The following is a 17,698-nucleotide window of genomic DNA, read 5'->3' on the forward strand; positions in this document are numbered from 1 at the left end:
TGATTTACGTTTCTCAAGGTCCAAAGAGCTTAAAGTAATTGTTTAAGAAATAGATCTCTTAGAAGTTGGTTTATTTCTTTAATTATCATCTATTTTGTCTCTTCCCTCCTGTGGCACTTACTCGTGGACTGGCCACACACAAAAAAGATGGCAGTTCAGTGAGCAGGCAGCAACGAAGCGAGGAGGTAGCTGATCTCCGCTGATGGATGACCTGGTCTGAGTAGCCACTCACTGCTTTGCAGTGGCTGCTGAAAACCAGAGACTACAAGACAAGAATGCAAATTAGTGCCATTGGCAAGTATGTTTAATGAAAGCAAAATGGAAAAAATGTCACATATTAAATAACTGACTTAAACATTCTTTTTCATGAATATTAATTCTAATAAACAATAAACCAGTATTTAGAACCAAATGTATAATATAGTCAAGGTTCATGCTAACTTTTAAAAACATGGGTTTTATTGATATACCGTAAGCAAGTGGCATTTCCAATTTCTACCTTTTTCTGGAAGAGATACTGTTAATTATAAATAGTTAGAGTATAACTTTAATTAGATAAAACAGTGTCTTGGGTGGGGAGTTTGGTTCATTTGTTATACCATGGATGCAAACTCACATCTTGTATTAAAAACATGATGGCCAATATCTCCTTCTAAATTTTTCTTCGATGCATTTTTTTAAAACAAGATTTTATTTATTTGTTAGAGAAAGAGCACAGCAGGGGGAGCAGCAGGCAGAGGGAGAGGGAGAAAGAGGCTCACAGAGCAGGGAGCCCGATGTGGCTCAATCCCAGGCCTCCGGGATCATGACCTGAGCTGAAGGCAGATGCTCAATGACTGAGCCACCTAGGCATCCCCAAGGTGCACTGCTTTTTAACAATTTTAAGTATCTGCTACACCCAACGTGGAGTTCAAACTTAAAACCCCGTGATCAAGAGTCATATACTCTACTTACTGACTGAGCCAGCCAGGCATAAGGCACATCTGTTTAGTACCACACGTGTATATTAACAGTGCAGTGTACAGTTGACCCTTGAAGAACATGGGTTTAAAATGTGTGGATCCAGGGCGCCTGGGTGGCTCAGTGGGTTAAGCCTCTGCCTTCGGCTCAGCTCAAGATCCCAGGGTCCTGGGATCAAGCACCGAATCGGGCTCTCTGCTCAGCAGGGAGCCTGCTCCCCGCCCCCCGCCGTGCCTGTCTCTCTGCCTACTTGTGATCTCTCTCCCTCTGTCAAATAAATAAATAAAATCTTAAAAAAAAAAAAAAGAATACAGTATGTAACACATGTAACATATAAAATATGTGTTAATTGGCTGTTTATGTCATTGGTAAGGCTTCCTGTTAACAGTAGACTGTTAGTGGCTAAGTTTTTGGGGAGTCAAAAGTTATACGTGGATTTTTGACTGCAGAGAGGGTCAGCATACCTAACCCCTATGTTGTTCAAGAGTCAACTGTAGTTCTAGAAAGGTTAGCTGTTTCATTTATTCAGTGACATCAATACAAATGGTCAGGAAAAGGTAACAATATTGCTTTAGCTCCTTTATCTGACCACTTTTTTAAAAACCAGAAATTCTCCCTTTATATTACCTTATCAATACATGTTAATGGGCTAAAAGCTCACAGTAAAGCTTCAGTTTATAAGCTTTCATGCGGAAGATTTTTTAAAAGTGTGGGATGCTGGGGCGCCTGGGTGGCTCAGTCGTTAAGTGCCTGCCTTTGGCTTAGGTCATGATCCCAGGGCCCTGGGATCAAACCCCTCAATAGGTTTCCTGCTCGGAGGGGAGCCTGCTCCTCCCTCTCTTCCCCACTAGTGCCCTCTCTCACTATCTGTCTGTCTCTCTCAAAATAAATAAAATCTTTTTTTTTTTTTTAAAAAGGATGCAGTGTTCTTTATTGCAGATGCAATTCTTTCTTCAGTGCAATGTTAGAAATTTTAACTTTGGATTTTCATTGTTGATTATTTCACTTTTTTCTTTATTGTTTTCTCAGAAAAGGCAGGTTGGAACCTAAATAACCATACACAAGGTAGGCAAATTTTATACAGTATAAGGTCAAGAAAACTGCAAGATGTACAGTAACCAGGGCTATACAGAGGAATCATAGTTAGAGTTCCTGTATCAAAAGCTTCCAGGATCAAATCTCTTCAAGGCTTCATTGTTCAGTAGATATCTTTTCCCAAAGTCAATGGGCTCTTCAGGATCACACTTTGAGAGAAGCCATCTTGAGTTGTCTAGCAGGATATGGGTATCATAATCTGTTTTCCAAAACCAATCAGCATTTTCTGAATAATGGTCATTAACAAACTGAAAGGCCTGAACTGTTTCTAGGAGAGATGGCCATCTCCAGTGGTTTCTTTTTTTTTTTTTTTTTTTTTAAAGCTTTTTCCTTTTAGATTTTATTTATTTACAGAGATCACAAGTAGGCAGAGAGGCAGGCAGAGAGAGAGGAGGAAGCAGACTCCCTGCTGAGCAGAGAGCCTCATGCAGGGCTTGATCCCAGGACCCTGAGATCATGACCTGAGGCAAAGGCAGAGGCTTAACCCACTGAGCCACCCAGGTGCCCCTCTCCAGTGGTTTCTAACCACACTGTATGGAAGTCTTTAGAATGCTTTATTACAACACTGGGCCCCCATAGCTTGGTCATGTTTAATACTTTCCTCTAGATGATGTCCCTGTCATTACCTAGAAAAGAATTTTATCCTTCTGACAGTTTTTCAACAATATCTGCATTCTGATCTCTATGTTGGCTAGCATCTGCATTGAAGTTCACCAGCCTCCCTACATATTTATGTCCACTACCTTCTCAAAGCCCAGGGTGAGGAGTAGATCGGGTATCAATCTGTTCTTCCAATACTAGATACTGGATAGCTAAGAACATACACCTAAAAAAATCCTATTCCTATGCACAGATGAAGGCAGTCTTCTTGTTTTCCAAAAGCACATTTCCTATTATTGGTGGTAAGGTCCCCTGCGCTTCCTCGGGGATGAGGAGAAGAGATAAAAGTCTAGGAACTACTGGTCCTGTCATCGAGCTATAGTAGTAGTTCAGGACTGCTAGTTAGGGTGTCTACTGCCACCCAGGGGGCTGAGGCAGCAGCAGTAGCTGACCTAAAGACCTTGAATTGTTTACTGACTTCCAGAGAGCAGTAACTAAACAATGTCTCTGCCAGGGATCTCTTAAAGTCACGCTCAACTGAAGTATTTTCAAATGGCAAAATTCAACAAAGCCTGTTTACTTCATTCCCAGAACATAAAGGCAAAAGATGAAAGAATGAACATTTCTTTCAAATATTTTCTCTTCAACGTTATAGTTACTGGTAAAAAAGATTTATAACATTCACTGCAGGGAGTTCTTTTAACACAGTATGTTATTTGTAACACCCTTCTGGAAAAAGTCTAATGATAATTCTACTTCCGGGGGTGGTCATTCCCAAATTAAAACATGTTCACTTGTCTTACATGAGATAGGTTAAGATAGTATTCTCACAGGAAGTCACTAACAGCAAAGTGATTTGTAGCTTTCTGATCTTAGATTTAAAAAAAATTCACACGCTCAAAATGCTCATACACAGCCTTAGCTTAAGAGAAACCCTGACCACCCCCAGCATATTTTACTCAATCTATACTTTCTTGTGTTATTTTCTCTTAACACTGGCTTCATCCATTCTTCCTTTACAAGTAGTCCTTAATACCACATTACCCACATTTCCTTCACATAATGACATGAACTACTAGACACTGCTATACACAAGAAAACTTAATGCTTAACACAGAAGAACATGAAGAACACCTTAACCGCCACTGCATAAGATGCTTGAGTGAACAGGTGAAGGAGTGACAGAAAAGGTTCATTACTGCTGTAGTCTGTTTTGGCCTAGAACAAATTAGAACAAAAGAAACAAAGTCACACTACGACAGACAGGATTTGGTTATAACGTGGTGTCCCGTCCTCAGGCTCTTGAGTGTCCTCTCTACCCTGTAGTTACTGGCAGCTGTGTGTGTCTTGCTACCACAATCACAATATACACAAAGCAGAGAAGTTAGGCTTTGGTAGAGAGTCTTTTGATACCATGTAAAAGTCTCAATCAAAAATAAGTAGGGCAGGATGATAGACCCCACAGCTGTAAATTTCCTGCCACAGTATAGCCAGAAAACACACAGATGTTTCCCCTCAGATATCGATTTACCCATTTAACAAGGGGCATACTTTACTCTCCATGTCTTGTTTAAAATTAAAAGGAACATTTGTAACCATTAGGTCTTCATTACTCAGAAAATTAATTTTCTGCTTTTGTTCTTAAATACATCAAACATAGGTATAGAGAAAAGGTCTCACTTTATTATTATTATTTTGCTTTTTAAGTTTTAATAATTCCAGTTAGTTAACATAGTGTTATATTAGATCCAGGTGTACAATATAGTGATTCAACATTTCCAACCATCAGCCAGTGCTCATTACAACAAGTGCGCTCCTTAATCCTCATCAACCTTCCCCCAACTCCCTTCCCCTCTGCTAATCATCAGTTTGTTCTCCAAAATTTGTCTGTGAGGAAAGGTCTCACCTTAAATGAAAGGGTGTACTGTTTATAGATCAACTGCTAGACTAAATGGCTTCTATTTTCAGATATTTTAAGTGACCAAACAAGAGAGAAAATAAAGCACAGAAAACCCGAGTACAATGGCTTCTCAGAGCTTTCCACAAGGGGCGTTGGCAGCTTTCATGATCTCAGGAAATAATGTCATATATAGATACTACAGTTGCAAATTAACATCCAGCAGATGAGTTTTTGAAAATTTCTGGTTGGGATTCTTCATCAATAGCCAGTCAAAGCTCTCTAAGCATTTAACAGAGAACAGTGTTTACAACTTAAACACACATCACTTTTTTCAAAAACAATTCTTCATGTTTAGATCCTTCTGTATATTTTAAATTACAAAATCTGAACTGCCCCTAATTTTTATGAGCTAGTTCACAAAAGCTGGGGAGTATGGAAAGCTGGAAAGCTTTTGACACACATGATGCCTAAGTGGCCCATTACCATGGCAACAGTTTCACTGAAACAGATAAAGGAGATGGAATCAACACTGGTACAGGTTTCCCTTGTTCCCCAAAAGTAGAGAATTCCTTTGCAAACTTTTGGAAGCTGAAATAGCATAAAGTAAAGCAGCAATTACCATTAATCTATGTGGAAAATATTTTGAGCATTCCTAGACCCCAAAAAATAAACTCTTTTTCTGATACCTCAGGACACACCTTGCTAACAGATGCACAAAATAAATTGAGATAAAGTACAGATGCTCCCAGACACAGTTCAAAGCCATGACAGGTCAACGCTGAATATAGTTCCTGGGGAAGGGGCTCAGCGGTGCCATTCCCACTGCTCCAGTGCACACAGTTCTGTAGTGGCTCAGTGCCAAATAGCTGAATGCTATTTCTGCTTTTTGCCTTTTTTTTGTGTGTGTGTGTGTGTGTGTGTAAAATGAAAGTCCTCTTCGGATTTCTTTTGATTAAGTGAAATGGGTACGAATGTAGGTCTTTCTTAAAAGCCAAGTGTTATAACCTTGAACTTTCGAAAAGTTGGAAACACCTTGTACTCTGCTTCTCCCAATCATCATTTTTAACTGGACATAGCATAAAATCTGTTTTGCCTCCCCCAAAAGATGACTACATGGGATATATCCTATAGATTCTGGATTTTGTCTTTATTCTTCTAAGTAAAACAAGATGAAAAAGAAAAAGATTCGTATGTGTGAAACACATTAGCCCCTACAAATCTGTACAAGAAAGGAGCTCTGGCCAGAGCTCACGGTAGCGAAGGAGGTGTGTGCGAATGAATTTATGAAAAATTTGAACTAACTACTATTTCTTTTTCTTTTGGAAGATTTTATTTATTTGACAGAGAGAGAGAGATCACAAGTACACAGAGAGGCAGGCAGAGGGGGAAGGGGAAGCAGGCTCCATGCAGAGCAGAAAGCCTGATATGGGGCTCCATCCCAGGACCCTGAGACCATGACCTGAACCGAAGGCAGAGGCTTTACCCACTGAGCCACCCAGGCGCCCCACTACTACTCCTCCTTAAAATTTTCACCAATAAAGCAGGGTGGAGCACAGTAAAATTAAGAGGAACATAGTGAACCATGCTGGCTTTTATTCCACAAGCATCACAAAAGAAAGAAATATTAGACAAGAATTCATGTCAAGTAAGAGAGTTTAAAAGGCCTTAAATTTGTTTAAAACACCCCAAAAGTGTCATCTGATCTGTGTCCTTAGCCTAGTCCTTAGTTCCTTCATGTTTATATATCATCCTAAAGCCAGTATTATGAGAACAGGACTTCCTTGAACTCTGTAACACAAAATTCAAACCTAACATTCACTGCAGAGCGAAAACTAAGATTTTATAGGCACCTCTGGAAAGAGTGCTTCTCACTGTCTAGATTCATTCATATCCACAATGGGAAAGAATGCGGTGAGGACTGGGTTAGACCACCAAATGACTCAGTAGTATGGGGTCTGAGGTAGCTTACCAGGAACAAGATGACAACATGTAGCTTAGTCAACTCTCATTACCTGTCCTCTCAGAGGAATAAGAACAAAGCGTTTACCTGGATTTGATGATAGGAAGCTGTATTTAGGAAACAACCTACTGGAACAATAACTACTATTCATTATAAGACAAATGAAGGCACAGAAGAGAATGAAGAATTTTTTTCTGCAATAAAAGGACAAAGCTGCATGTGGAAAAATTAATTCAAAGCTAATTTGGTAGCTCCAAAGGAATTTTACTTGAAATGACTACTTGAATAGTACAAGAGAAAGAATTCTACACTTGCTTCCAATTTTAGCATGTCCCCTTGTCTTTCTCTCAGGTCTATCTACTCAAGAATAATTCCAAGGGTGTCTGGCTGGCTCAGTCAAGAGAGCATGCTACTCTTGATCTAAGGATCACGAATTTGAGTCCCATGTTGGGCACAGAGATTACTTAAATAAAGAGTAGGGGGCACATGGGTGGCTCAGTCAGTAGAGCATCTGCCTTTGGCTCGGGTCATGATCCCAGGGTCCTAGGATCAAGACCCATATCAGGCTCCTTGCTCAGCGGGAAGCCTACTTCTCCCTCTCCTGCTCCCCCTGCTTGTTCCCTCTCTCTCTGTGCCTCTGTCAAATAAATAAATAAAATCTTTAAAAAGGGTTGGGGGTGCCTGGGTGGCTTAGGTGCTTAAGCATCTGCCTTCAGCTGAGGTTGTGATCCCAGAGTCCTGGGTTCGAGGCCTGCGTCGGGATCCCTGCTCCATGGGGAGCCTGTTTCTCCCTCTCTCTCTGCCTGCTGCACTTGACTGTCACACTTCATTGCACACTTCATGTGCTCTCCATACTTTATCTGTGAAATAAATAGATAAAATCTTTAAAAAAAAAAAAAAGAATACCCCAAATTTCACCTTTAAAAACTGATCTTGAACACAGAATCACTCTTATGTTCTTCCATCAAAACTTTGTTGTTGTTTTGAAGATTTTTTTTTAAATTTATTGGACAGAGAGAGAGATCACAAGTTGGCAGAGCAGCAGGCCTAGAGAGAAAAGGGAAGCAGGCCCTCCACTGAGCAGGGAGCCCGATGTGGGGCTCTATCCCAGGACCCTGAGATCATGACCTGAGTCGAAGGCAGAGGCTCAACCCACTGAGCCACCCAGATGCCCCAGAGATTTTATTTTTTTAAGTAATCTGTATACTTAGCGCAGACTCAAACTTACACAATCAAGGTCAAGAGTTGCATGCTCCACTGGCTGTGCCAGCCAGGCGCCCCACTTTCATCAAAACTTTGAAACATAATTTGTATTTACTTTGCATAGTAAAACAAGGCTATTCCACTTTTTAGGACCACAAAAGAAAAACAAGGAGTTGGAGAAATAGCATCTCTTCACAAATAATCAAGGTTACATAGTTAAGAATTAAGTTGGCAAATCAAATGAAAATCTAACATACAGAATACAACAGAGATTACAATGAAAAAAATTTTGCTTACAAGGACCTAGGGCTTATGAGCAATGAATTCCTGTTGAAGATGAAAGCCAGATATCATCCTCTATTTAATATCCTCCCCTGCTGACATCTGCTGTGGCTAATAGAACTGTGAACAAGATGAGTGACAAAGAGAGCAGGGAGAGATACCAACATCCTTTAATCAATTTAAGAACTTTTATGATGTCACAGTCAAAACCCATCAACAGCCTAGGCCAAACTCTCAGAACTAGGAATACCAAAACAAACTTTATAATGAAATAACTAACATAAAGGTCTCAGCCCAACAGTAAAAGGCTCTGGTCAATCAAGATATATTCACAAATTCTTTGGTAACTTTCTCCTCAAAAGGCAGAGCCTAGTTCCTTCCCCTCTCCTAGCATGACTCCCAAAACTAAATGATAAAAGGCACCGTGCCTCTTCCTTGCTCTCTCATCACTTAACCTAAGGGAAGCCAGCTGCCATATCATCAGGACACTCAAGCAGCCCCAAGGAAAAGTCCAAACAGCAAGGAACTAAGGCCTCCAGCCAATTGACAATACTAACTTCCTAGCCACATGAGTCAGCTACTTTGGAAGCAGATCCTATGGCTCTAGTCAATCTTTCAAAATAACTGTAACCTTAGCTGACATCTTGACTGGAACTCTGTAAGATTTTCTGAGCTAGAATGACCTACCTAAGCTGCTCTTTTCAAAGTACCTGATCAAGAGAAACTGCAGGGCGAAAATAACTGATGTACGATAAAATGAATGAGTGATCGGGGCACCTGGGTGGCTCATTGGGTTAAGCCTCTGCCTCTGGCTCAGGTCATGATCTCAGGGTCCTGGGATCGAGTCCCGCATCGGGCTCTCTGCTTGGCAGGGAGCCTGCTTCCTCCTCTCTCTCTCTGCCTGCCTCTCTGCCTACTTGTGATCTCTCTCTGTCAAATAAATAAATAAAAATCTTAAAAAAAAATTAATGAGTGATCAAACAAGTTACCAATCCCACACTTCTTAACCTCCAAGGGAATGTTAGAACTCTTCACAAAGTTCTATTTTAAATACTGATGTTATAATTTTAGGCTGGAGGACATTCCCTCAGGTGAGATTATATATCAAGTTCCAAAGGGAAAACCAATACAAACATGGAGCACCACTATTAAGTCATTCAGGAAACATTTACTTAACTTTTTTCGTGTAAGACCGCAAAGATGAGAGGGACTATATAAAATGTTCAAACACTTGAACTGTGTTCTCACTTGGGGAAGAAAAACAAACGATTTAAAAAAAAAGAAAAAAAATAAAACGACAGAACTAAGTAACGCTTTCTTTTTTCACATTAAGCTTAGTTTCAGAGCTTCTACAAATAGTAAAACTTTCTTTGTGATACAGAGTACCTTTCTGTTGATTATAGAACTCCCACCAGGATTCACTGGAGTTTTCCACCGTATAAAAAGGGTAGTTAACCACTTTGCAATCCCACCAACCATCTCTCTTGCATGTTCAATATCCTTCTTTAAGGGCTTTTTCCTTTTAGCCTTCAAATCTGAGTCTCCCCTCCCCTACAAACTCAACTTTGACTTAAACCCAGTGTCTCTCCTGAAATATCTCCCTGTTCTTCTTTCTGACTGTCACACTTCATTGCACACTTCATGTGCTCTCCATACTTTCTAACCAGAATCTCTCTCCCTGTAAATCCCTGCACCAGGCTTTCTGTGTTCTATCTACACTCCCAACGACAAAAGGTACTAATCTCATCCCTGTGTATTTGCTTTAAACTTAATATAGAATTTATCATTCTCTTGAACTGCGTTTTGGAAGTGATTCCTTCACTGGCAATACTCATCCATATCCAAATCAATCAGAGTCCCCTGACCCTTTAAGATTTATTTATTTTTTGGGGGTGGGCAGGCAGAGGAAGAGGAAGAGAGTCTTAAGTAGACTCTGTACAGGGCTCAATTTCCTGACCCTGATATCATGACCAGAGCAAAAATCAAGAGTCGGCGCTTACCACCTGTGCCACCCAAGCGCCTCACTGACCCTTTCTCTGTAATCATTCAGTTACTACCGGTTCTGTTGGGTCCTTAGTACTTAATAATTGCAACCTTTGTTTAACATCCTCCTTAACACGTCCCATCTTTTTTGACAGCATACACTGAGATTAATCTTTATCAAATACTAATGACTGAAATCCCATTGCTGTGCTTAGTGATCTGAGTGATTAAGTGACCTTCCTTAAACTGGCTACCAGATTACTCCTTCCAGTGGCTTGACAGTAGTTACCAGAAGTTTTATTTTCCCAAGATTGCAACTACAACATCTATGTAATAAAATAAGCTAATAAAAGGCTAAAACTCCTGGTTTAATACCTAAACCCCAACAGACTGGCATTTAAAGACTCCTACAACTTACCTTTCTGGCCCTTTCTTTTGTTTAGCTCCAGTCTTAAACTTGGAATATCCTTCCTCCTACCCAGATCCCTACCACTCAAAGTCCAACTAAAACACCACCATTTCGGGCACCAGGGTGGCTCAGTCGGTTAAGCATCTGCCTTTGCCTCATGATCTCAGGGTCCTGGGATTGAGCCCCATGTTGGGATCCCTGCTCAGTGGAGAGCCTGCTTCTCCCTCTCCCCTACCCCTTTCCCCACTCATTCTCTCTCAATAAATAAAATCTTAAAACAAGAAAAAAAACACCACTTCTATAAAGACTTTTGTTCATTTCAATCTAAGATGATTTCGCATTCTGAACTTTACCACTGATCACTCACCATCAATCTGGCAGTTAATTATGTCTTCTCTCAACTCTTGAGTTATTTTTGTTTTTAAAGTCTTTTTTTTTTTTTTTAAAGATTTTATTTATTTATTTGACAGAGAGAGATCACAAGTAGGCAGAGAGGCAGGCAGAGAGATAGAGAGGAGGAAGCAGACTCCCTGCTGAGCAGAGAGCCCGATGTGGGACTCGATCCCAGGACCCTGAGATCATGACCTGAGCCGAAGGCAGCGGCTTAACCCACTGAGCCACCCAGGCGCCCCTAAAGTCTTTCTAAGAGGTGCCTAGGTGGCTCCCCTTAGGGTCGGTTAAGCATCCAACTCTTGGTATTGGCTCAGGTCACGATCTCAGGGTCGAGAGATTGAACTCTGTGTCTGGCTCCACACAGCTGGGTATCTGCTCAAGATTCTATCTCTCTCCCTCTGCGCAGCCCCCAATACCCTCTCCCCCTATGTGCTCTTTCTCTCAAATAAATAAATGATCTTTAAAAAAATAAAGTCTTTTTAAGTTTGGGTGTTTTTACTACACACATGAATGATTTTTCAAGCCAGAAAACAGGGACCATGACTGTTAACACACCTTACCCACAGCAGACACTGCTGACTGACAGGTTGGTAAACACTAATTACATATGCTCCCTGTGCGAGCAGACTGACCTTGAGAAGAGGCAATTCTAAAATTGTCTAACCAGCAGAAAAAAGGAGCAGACAACCACTGATCACTAAGCCAAGTTCACATTCTACCTCCAGAGATTCATTCAGTCATTAAGTTCTTCTGACATACAGATTGCTGTATCCATTCACTCCAATTGGCTTTGGTACTGAATAATTACAAATAGTAGGAAGAGAGAAGGAGATAAGGGTGTATCAAGAAAAGGAGTACTTGCCCCAGTAAATATTGGGTCCTCCCCTCTTTACTCGCTTAGGCTTCTTTTACTATCCAGACAGTGGTCTAAAAAGGAAGCTTCATACACAAGATTCACAAGGTAAATAATTAACATGTTAGTCTATGCGTATCATCTTTCAAAAAATATTTATTTATTTATTTATTTATTTGATAGATCACAAGTAGGCAGAGAGGCAGGCAGAGAGAGAGAGGAGGAAGCAGGCTCCCCACTGATCAGAGAGCCAGATGTGGGGCTCGATCCCAGGACCCTAAGATCATGACCCAGGCCGAAAGCAGAGGCTTTAACCCACTGAGCCACCCAGGTGCCCCTATGTGTATCATTTTAAAGAAAATAATACACAGGTATTGTAAAAATGGACTAAATATATTTAATAATAGGGGTACGTAATGAAAAACACTTGGGGACCAGTGGCCTATATATCTACAATGTGGAAGAGTTTAAAGTAAGATTTGTGGGGTGCCTGGGTGGCTCAGTGGTTTAAGCCGCTGCCTTCGGCTCAGGTCATGATCTCAGGGTCCTGGGATCGGGTCCCGCATTGGGCTCTCTGCTCAGCAGGGAGCCTGCTTCCCTCTCTCTCTCTCTGCCTGCCTCTCCATCTACTTGTAATTTCTCTCTGTCAAATAAATAAATAAAATCTTTAAAAAAAAAAATAAATAAAGTAAGATTTATAAGCTGATTCGAAAATTTACATAAGAATGCAAAGAGCTAAGAACAACCAAGGCAATACTGAAGAAAGATGAAGCTTAGAAGATCTGTGCTTCCAGTGATCAAAACGTATTACGAAGCTATATTTCAGACAGTGATACTGGTTCAAGGATAGACAAATGGACCACTGGGACAGAAAAGAGCCCAGAAACAGACCCTATCTGCCACCCAGATAGGTGGTGCTAAGTGATGCTAAGCGCAGTAAGGATGGTCTTTTCAATAAACGGAGCTGCGTCAAATGGATATGGATATCTATATGCAAAAAAAAGGGGGAGCAATCCGTACCACAGACTAAAAAACCATCACAATTCCCTATAGATCAGTATATGAAAGGTAAATAATAAAACTTATGGAGAAAAACATACAGAATTACCTTCATGACCTTTGTATATAGGCAAATATTTCTTCAATGGGACACAAAAATGCTGTTTAACAACACCGGTGAGAGTGCAAAAGTAAGTTGCAGAGTAGAAGATAATCTACAATATGTAAGGACTACAAGTCACTATGAAAACACAGACAGCCTCATAAAAAAATAAGCAAGATCTTGAATAAGAATTCATACAGGAGGTTATCCAAATGGCTAATAAGCATTAGGAAAGGTATTTAATATCATTATTCGTAAGGGAAATATAATTTAAAGCCATGACGAGATACTACCACAGAGAAAGACTGCTAAAATCAACAAATAATATAACATTCTGGCAAGGATGTGGAACGACTAGATCCTCTCATACGTTGCTAATGAGAGAAAAAACACTGATGCAATTGTTTGAGAAAACTGCTCGGTATTATCTATTAAAGATAACCATAAGCATACTCTATGATCCAGCAATTTGACCACTAGATCTACACCCTACAAGATGCATATGAATTTTCTTTAAAAGATGTGTACAGTAATACAACAGTAATATTTGTAACAACAACTAGAAATCACCCAAATATCTGCCCACAGTAACTACTGGGAAGGTAAGGCGGAGTGGAAAAGTAAATGGAAGTGGGTATAAGGGACTTCTGAAGTAGAGTTCCAATAGTGTTTGTGAAGTAACTCAGCCGTATGCCTACTTATGATTTGTGCACTTTCCCACATGCATGAGTAACTCTAGAAGGACAGCCAAGGCAACAAAAGAGATGATATAAAAAGTTTAATATGATGGGGCGCCTGGGTGGCTCAGTGGGTTAGACTCTACCTTCAGCTCAGGTCATGATCCCAAGGTCCTGGGATCGAGCCCCACACTGGTCTCTCTGCTTAGTGGGAAGCCTGCTTCCCTTCCGCTCTCTCTGCCTGCCTCTCTACCTACTTGTGATCTCTGTCTGTCAAATAAATAAATAAAATCTTTAAAAAAAAAAAGTTTAATATGCTATACTTATTACTTCTGTCTCTCTAATCTACTTGGCTTGCTATCTCCTAAAGCAAAGGAAATGCTCATCTTTTCAGAATCAAGTTAGCTGCTTCTTAGAATCATGAGTTCAAATAGCGGCTAACTTTGTTAGAAACAAAAATTTTTTAACTTCCCTAACAACTTTGTTAGGGTACTGGTTATCATCCCTGAATTTTCTTCCTATCCCCACAAACTTTAAAGATGGACTCCACATTAATGTCAGTGCTCTTCTAATCTTTCAAGACTTTTCTCATTCTTCCTAAGTTTGTAATTCATCATTTGAATTATAGCAAATATCTCAAATTATACTGTCAGGACATTTACTGAAAATACTTAGTTAGTTATAAGTTTATTTCCTGTGAAAATAAAAAAACTCTGATTCCACAGTAGTAGGATCTATATTTAAACAAAGTGGTCTTTCAAAGGATTAGTAAATTATATCAACAATGCCAGAAGTATATTTTTAGACCTCAAAACAGCAAACAAGTCATATCAGGAATGACAGGCACAGAGCACACATGATGAATTTACCCCACACCTCAGAGCCCAAGACCTTATATTTAAAACCAGCTGAAAAACTTAAAACAAGAGCACAACAGATAATTATTACATTTAAGTCTTAGCACTGTTAACTAATATTTAATTTTATCTTTTAAAAAAAGACTCATTTTTGTCAACTTATTTTTTTTAAATGAAAAACTGGCAGGATCCGAGTAGACCATGAGGTTTCAAAGTGTGGTTTTGATGTGTGTATGTTTGTGAAAGTATCATTCATCTTAAGTTTTAGCTTTTATATTCTTAATTAATGAATTGTGGAAATCTGTTCTAAAGGATTAGGTGTTCAAAATTTCATTCTCTATTCTTCTTTGTATAACAGACAAAACTGATGTTCTCTGGATAAATTAGGTAAATGCTTCTTGAATAGGAAAAACTTAGTTCAGAGAAACCAGTGTGAGAACCAGAACAGTAGTGGTGACAGGCACATTCTAAGAAAGCCATTCTTGGGGGGACAGTTCCCAAAATAAACTACTTTCCTCATGTTTGGATCTTTCAAACATGAGGAAAGCTGGGTTCTTTCAAAATTAATTATCTTTATTTATACTATCTTTGAATACCAAGGATATAACAGATAGGTATCAGACTATACTAAGACAAAGATGGACCTTGACTACTAAATGCAAGTCAGGGTAAGTACACAGTGAAACGTGCATTCAGTTCTCTGAACAACTGAAAGTGAGATTCTTAAGTTCCAAATATTTTGTTCTTTTCTTACTATTAAAAAGAATGATCCAGAATCTTCTACGTGGTGACTCTCTTTATCTAGTTCTCTAGCTATTCTAATATTATGAGGTCATATAATGCTGTATTTTTAAAATTGTGATTAGTCAGGGTCATGAAATCATTTTTTAGTAGGCTCCATCTAACATTAAGAAAAAAAGGAACAAAAGAAAAAAACCAGAGTGCACTGTACATGAAGGTTAAGTATTGTTTTGTGAGTATTCTGTTATAAAAATATATGTATATGTATGTAGTATTCTGTTTATCTACACACATCAGTCGGTGATAGTAATATTCTTAATATTCTTAATATTATTGAAAGCCAGAGCTACAGTGGGCTTTATTATATTTTTATTAAATGTTACACATGGAGTCTCAAAAAATTATTCTTTATTCAGAAGTTAGGTGAACCTTTAAGACTAGATACCATGCAAAGACCACTCCGCTTAGCTGAAAGCAACAATTTCTCGTACCAGATCAACAAACTCTTGCAAAATACACAGCCTGGTTGATATTTTAATATATACATGTTGGAAATAAGGATGATGAGACCAAAAGCAGCGCAGTGTCTCTACACATACAGAGCTAGCTTTCAGCTGCCTGCGACCTAATGGTTGTATACATGGTAAATCCCTACAACAGCAAACTTCCATTCACAATCTGAAATAAAATTAAAGAGGAAATGAAAGTGAATCTAACTTCAATTAAAATAACTTCCCATAAGGCATAAAGCCCATATCTGAATTTCTCAGGAAATTCATTAGCTGATGTAAGGACCTCACTGAACAGAAACAACGAATACATTACTGTATTTTCAGAAAACAAAAGAATATAAACATGGGAAGGTGGATCTTTGAGAGTTAAGTAAGATGTAGTGTCTATATAAGGCAATAAATGCTTAGAAAATGTTGCTTCCTGTACCAAAAATAAAACTAGCAACAGGGACGCCTGGGTGGCTCAGTTGGTTAAGCAGCTGCCTTCGGCTCAGGTCATGATCCCAGCGTCCTGGGATCGAGTCCCACATCGGGCTCCTTGCTTGGCAGGGAGCCTGCTTCTCCCTCTGCCTCTGCCTGTGCTTGCTCTCGCTTCTCTATGACAAATAAATAAATAAAATCTTTAAAAAAAAAAAAAAACTAGCAACAATTTATAACTATAGAAATATAAATTATCAAATGCAGGTGAACCAGTCTGTAGGAATTTAAACAACTCTTGACCAGCTACAGCAATATTTCACCAGTAGGAAGTCACCCTGCCACCACGGACCATATTATTACAACAGCCTGAATTCTACTCTCCTTTCTGCATTACCAATCTTCTCACCAGAGTCCAAAAACACACATGGAGCAATGCTTGAGAAACCAATTGGGAAAACAGAGGAAGTCATACGGGTTCTTCAGCAAACACGGGCAAATACCAGATCCAAACAAAAGAATAGCTAGCATTCAACAGCAATTAACTCTAAGACTAATGACCCATCAAATTTTCTAGAGGACACAAGGAAAATGCCCTGCCTTCTTAACTTTGAATTCAGGACTGTAATATATAAATACACAAATCTCTTTTCAAAACTCTCCAATGTTACCCATTTCATTCAGAATAAAATCCAAATCCTTGCAAGAACTGATGATGTCCCTTATGATCTGGACCTACATCTATAACCTTAACCTTCTGTCACTTTCTCACTCACCTACTCTACAAAGGCCAGAACAATTACATGAAAAAGTGTTCAGCATCATTATTTTTCATGGAAATGCAATTTAAAATCACAATGAGATAACATTACAAATGCAACAACATGGACTGACAATATCAGGTACAGGCAAGGATGATGAACAGCAGCAAACTTCTCACATTGCCAGTAGGAGGATAAATTTCTAACCACTTTGGAAAAAGGCTTGGTAGTGGCCACTAAATCTAAACACACATACACCTGATGATACAGCAATCTCATTCCTAGATCTGAATCCCAGAGAAAGTAGTGTACATTTATCAAAAGACATGTACAAGAATATGCACTGCACTTTTATTTACAATAGCCCCCAAGTAGAAGCAACCTAAATATCCACCAACAGCAGTACGGGTCACTAAATTGTGGTGTGTTCGGACAATGGACTATTTCATAGTATTACAAAAGAAATGTGCAATGTGGATGAATCTCACAGGCATAATACTGAGGGAAAGGAAGTGGACACAAAAGTGCACGTACGGGATAATTCCATTTACAAGAAGGTCAAAAACTGGCAAAAATAATCTATGGTGATAGAATAGTGGTTTTGTTAGTTTATTCTGAAATGGAGGTATTAAATTGGAAGATGCATGAGGGAGACTTCTGGGTACTGGAAATGTTCTACACCTTAATCTAGGTATGATCTAGTAGTAACATGAGTGTATCTACATGGATAAATTCAAAGAGTTATAAATTTAAATTCTATTTTACAGTAAAGTTGTAAATTCTACTTTACAGTAAAGTTATGTATTAAACACATACTAAATATACACACATGCACAAACATGTACCCCCCCCCCCCACCGTCTATGAAATGACAGTAAGTTATTAACTCAGCACACCGCTCCCACTCCTCTAGGAACTTGTGGCTCCATAATCCATCACTGACTTTATTACTCCTTTTACTGAGAGAAGGTAAGTGAGAACTACCACAGATAG

General features: G+C 39.3%; 1 protein-coding gene across 3 annotated transcripts in view; it reads right to left on the minus strand.

The window, feature by feature from the left end:
• Window positions 1-17,698, minus strand: part of INO80 (INO80 complex ATPase subunit) — a 136,272-nt gene that overhangs the window by 44,705 nt on the left and 73,869 nt on the right. For all 3 annotated transcript variants that reach the window (XM_032343327.1, XM_032343326.1, XM_032343325.1), the window contains exon 25: window positions 122-262. In XM_032343327.1, the coding sequence (XP_032199218.1) occupies window positions 122-262 (141 nt within the window). The remainder of the gene's footprint in view (window positions 1-121; window positions 263-17,698) is intronic.

Source organism: Mustela erminea, chromosome 5 (assembly GCF_009829155.1).
Source record: "Mustela erminea isolate mMusErm1 chromosome 5, mMusErm1.Pri, whole genome shotgun sequence".
Classification (NCBI taxonomy): domain Eukaryota; kingdom Metazoa; phylum Chordata; class Mammalia; order Carnivora; family Mustelidae; genus Mustela; species Mustela erminea.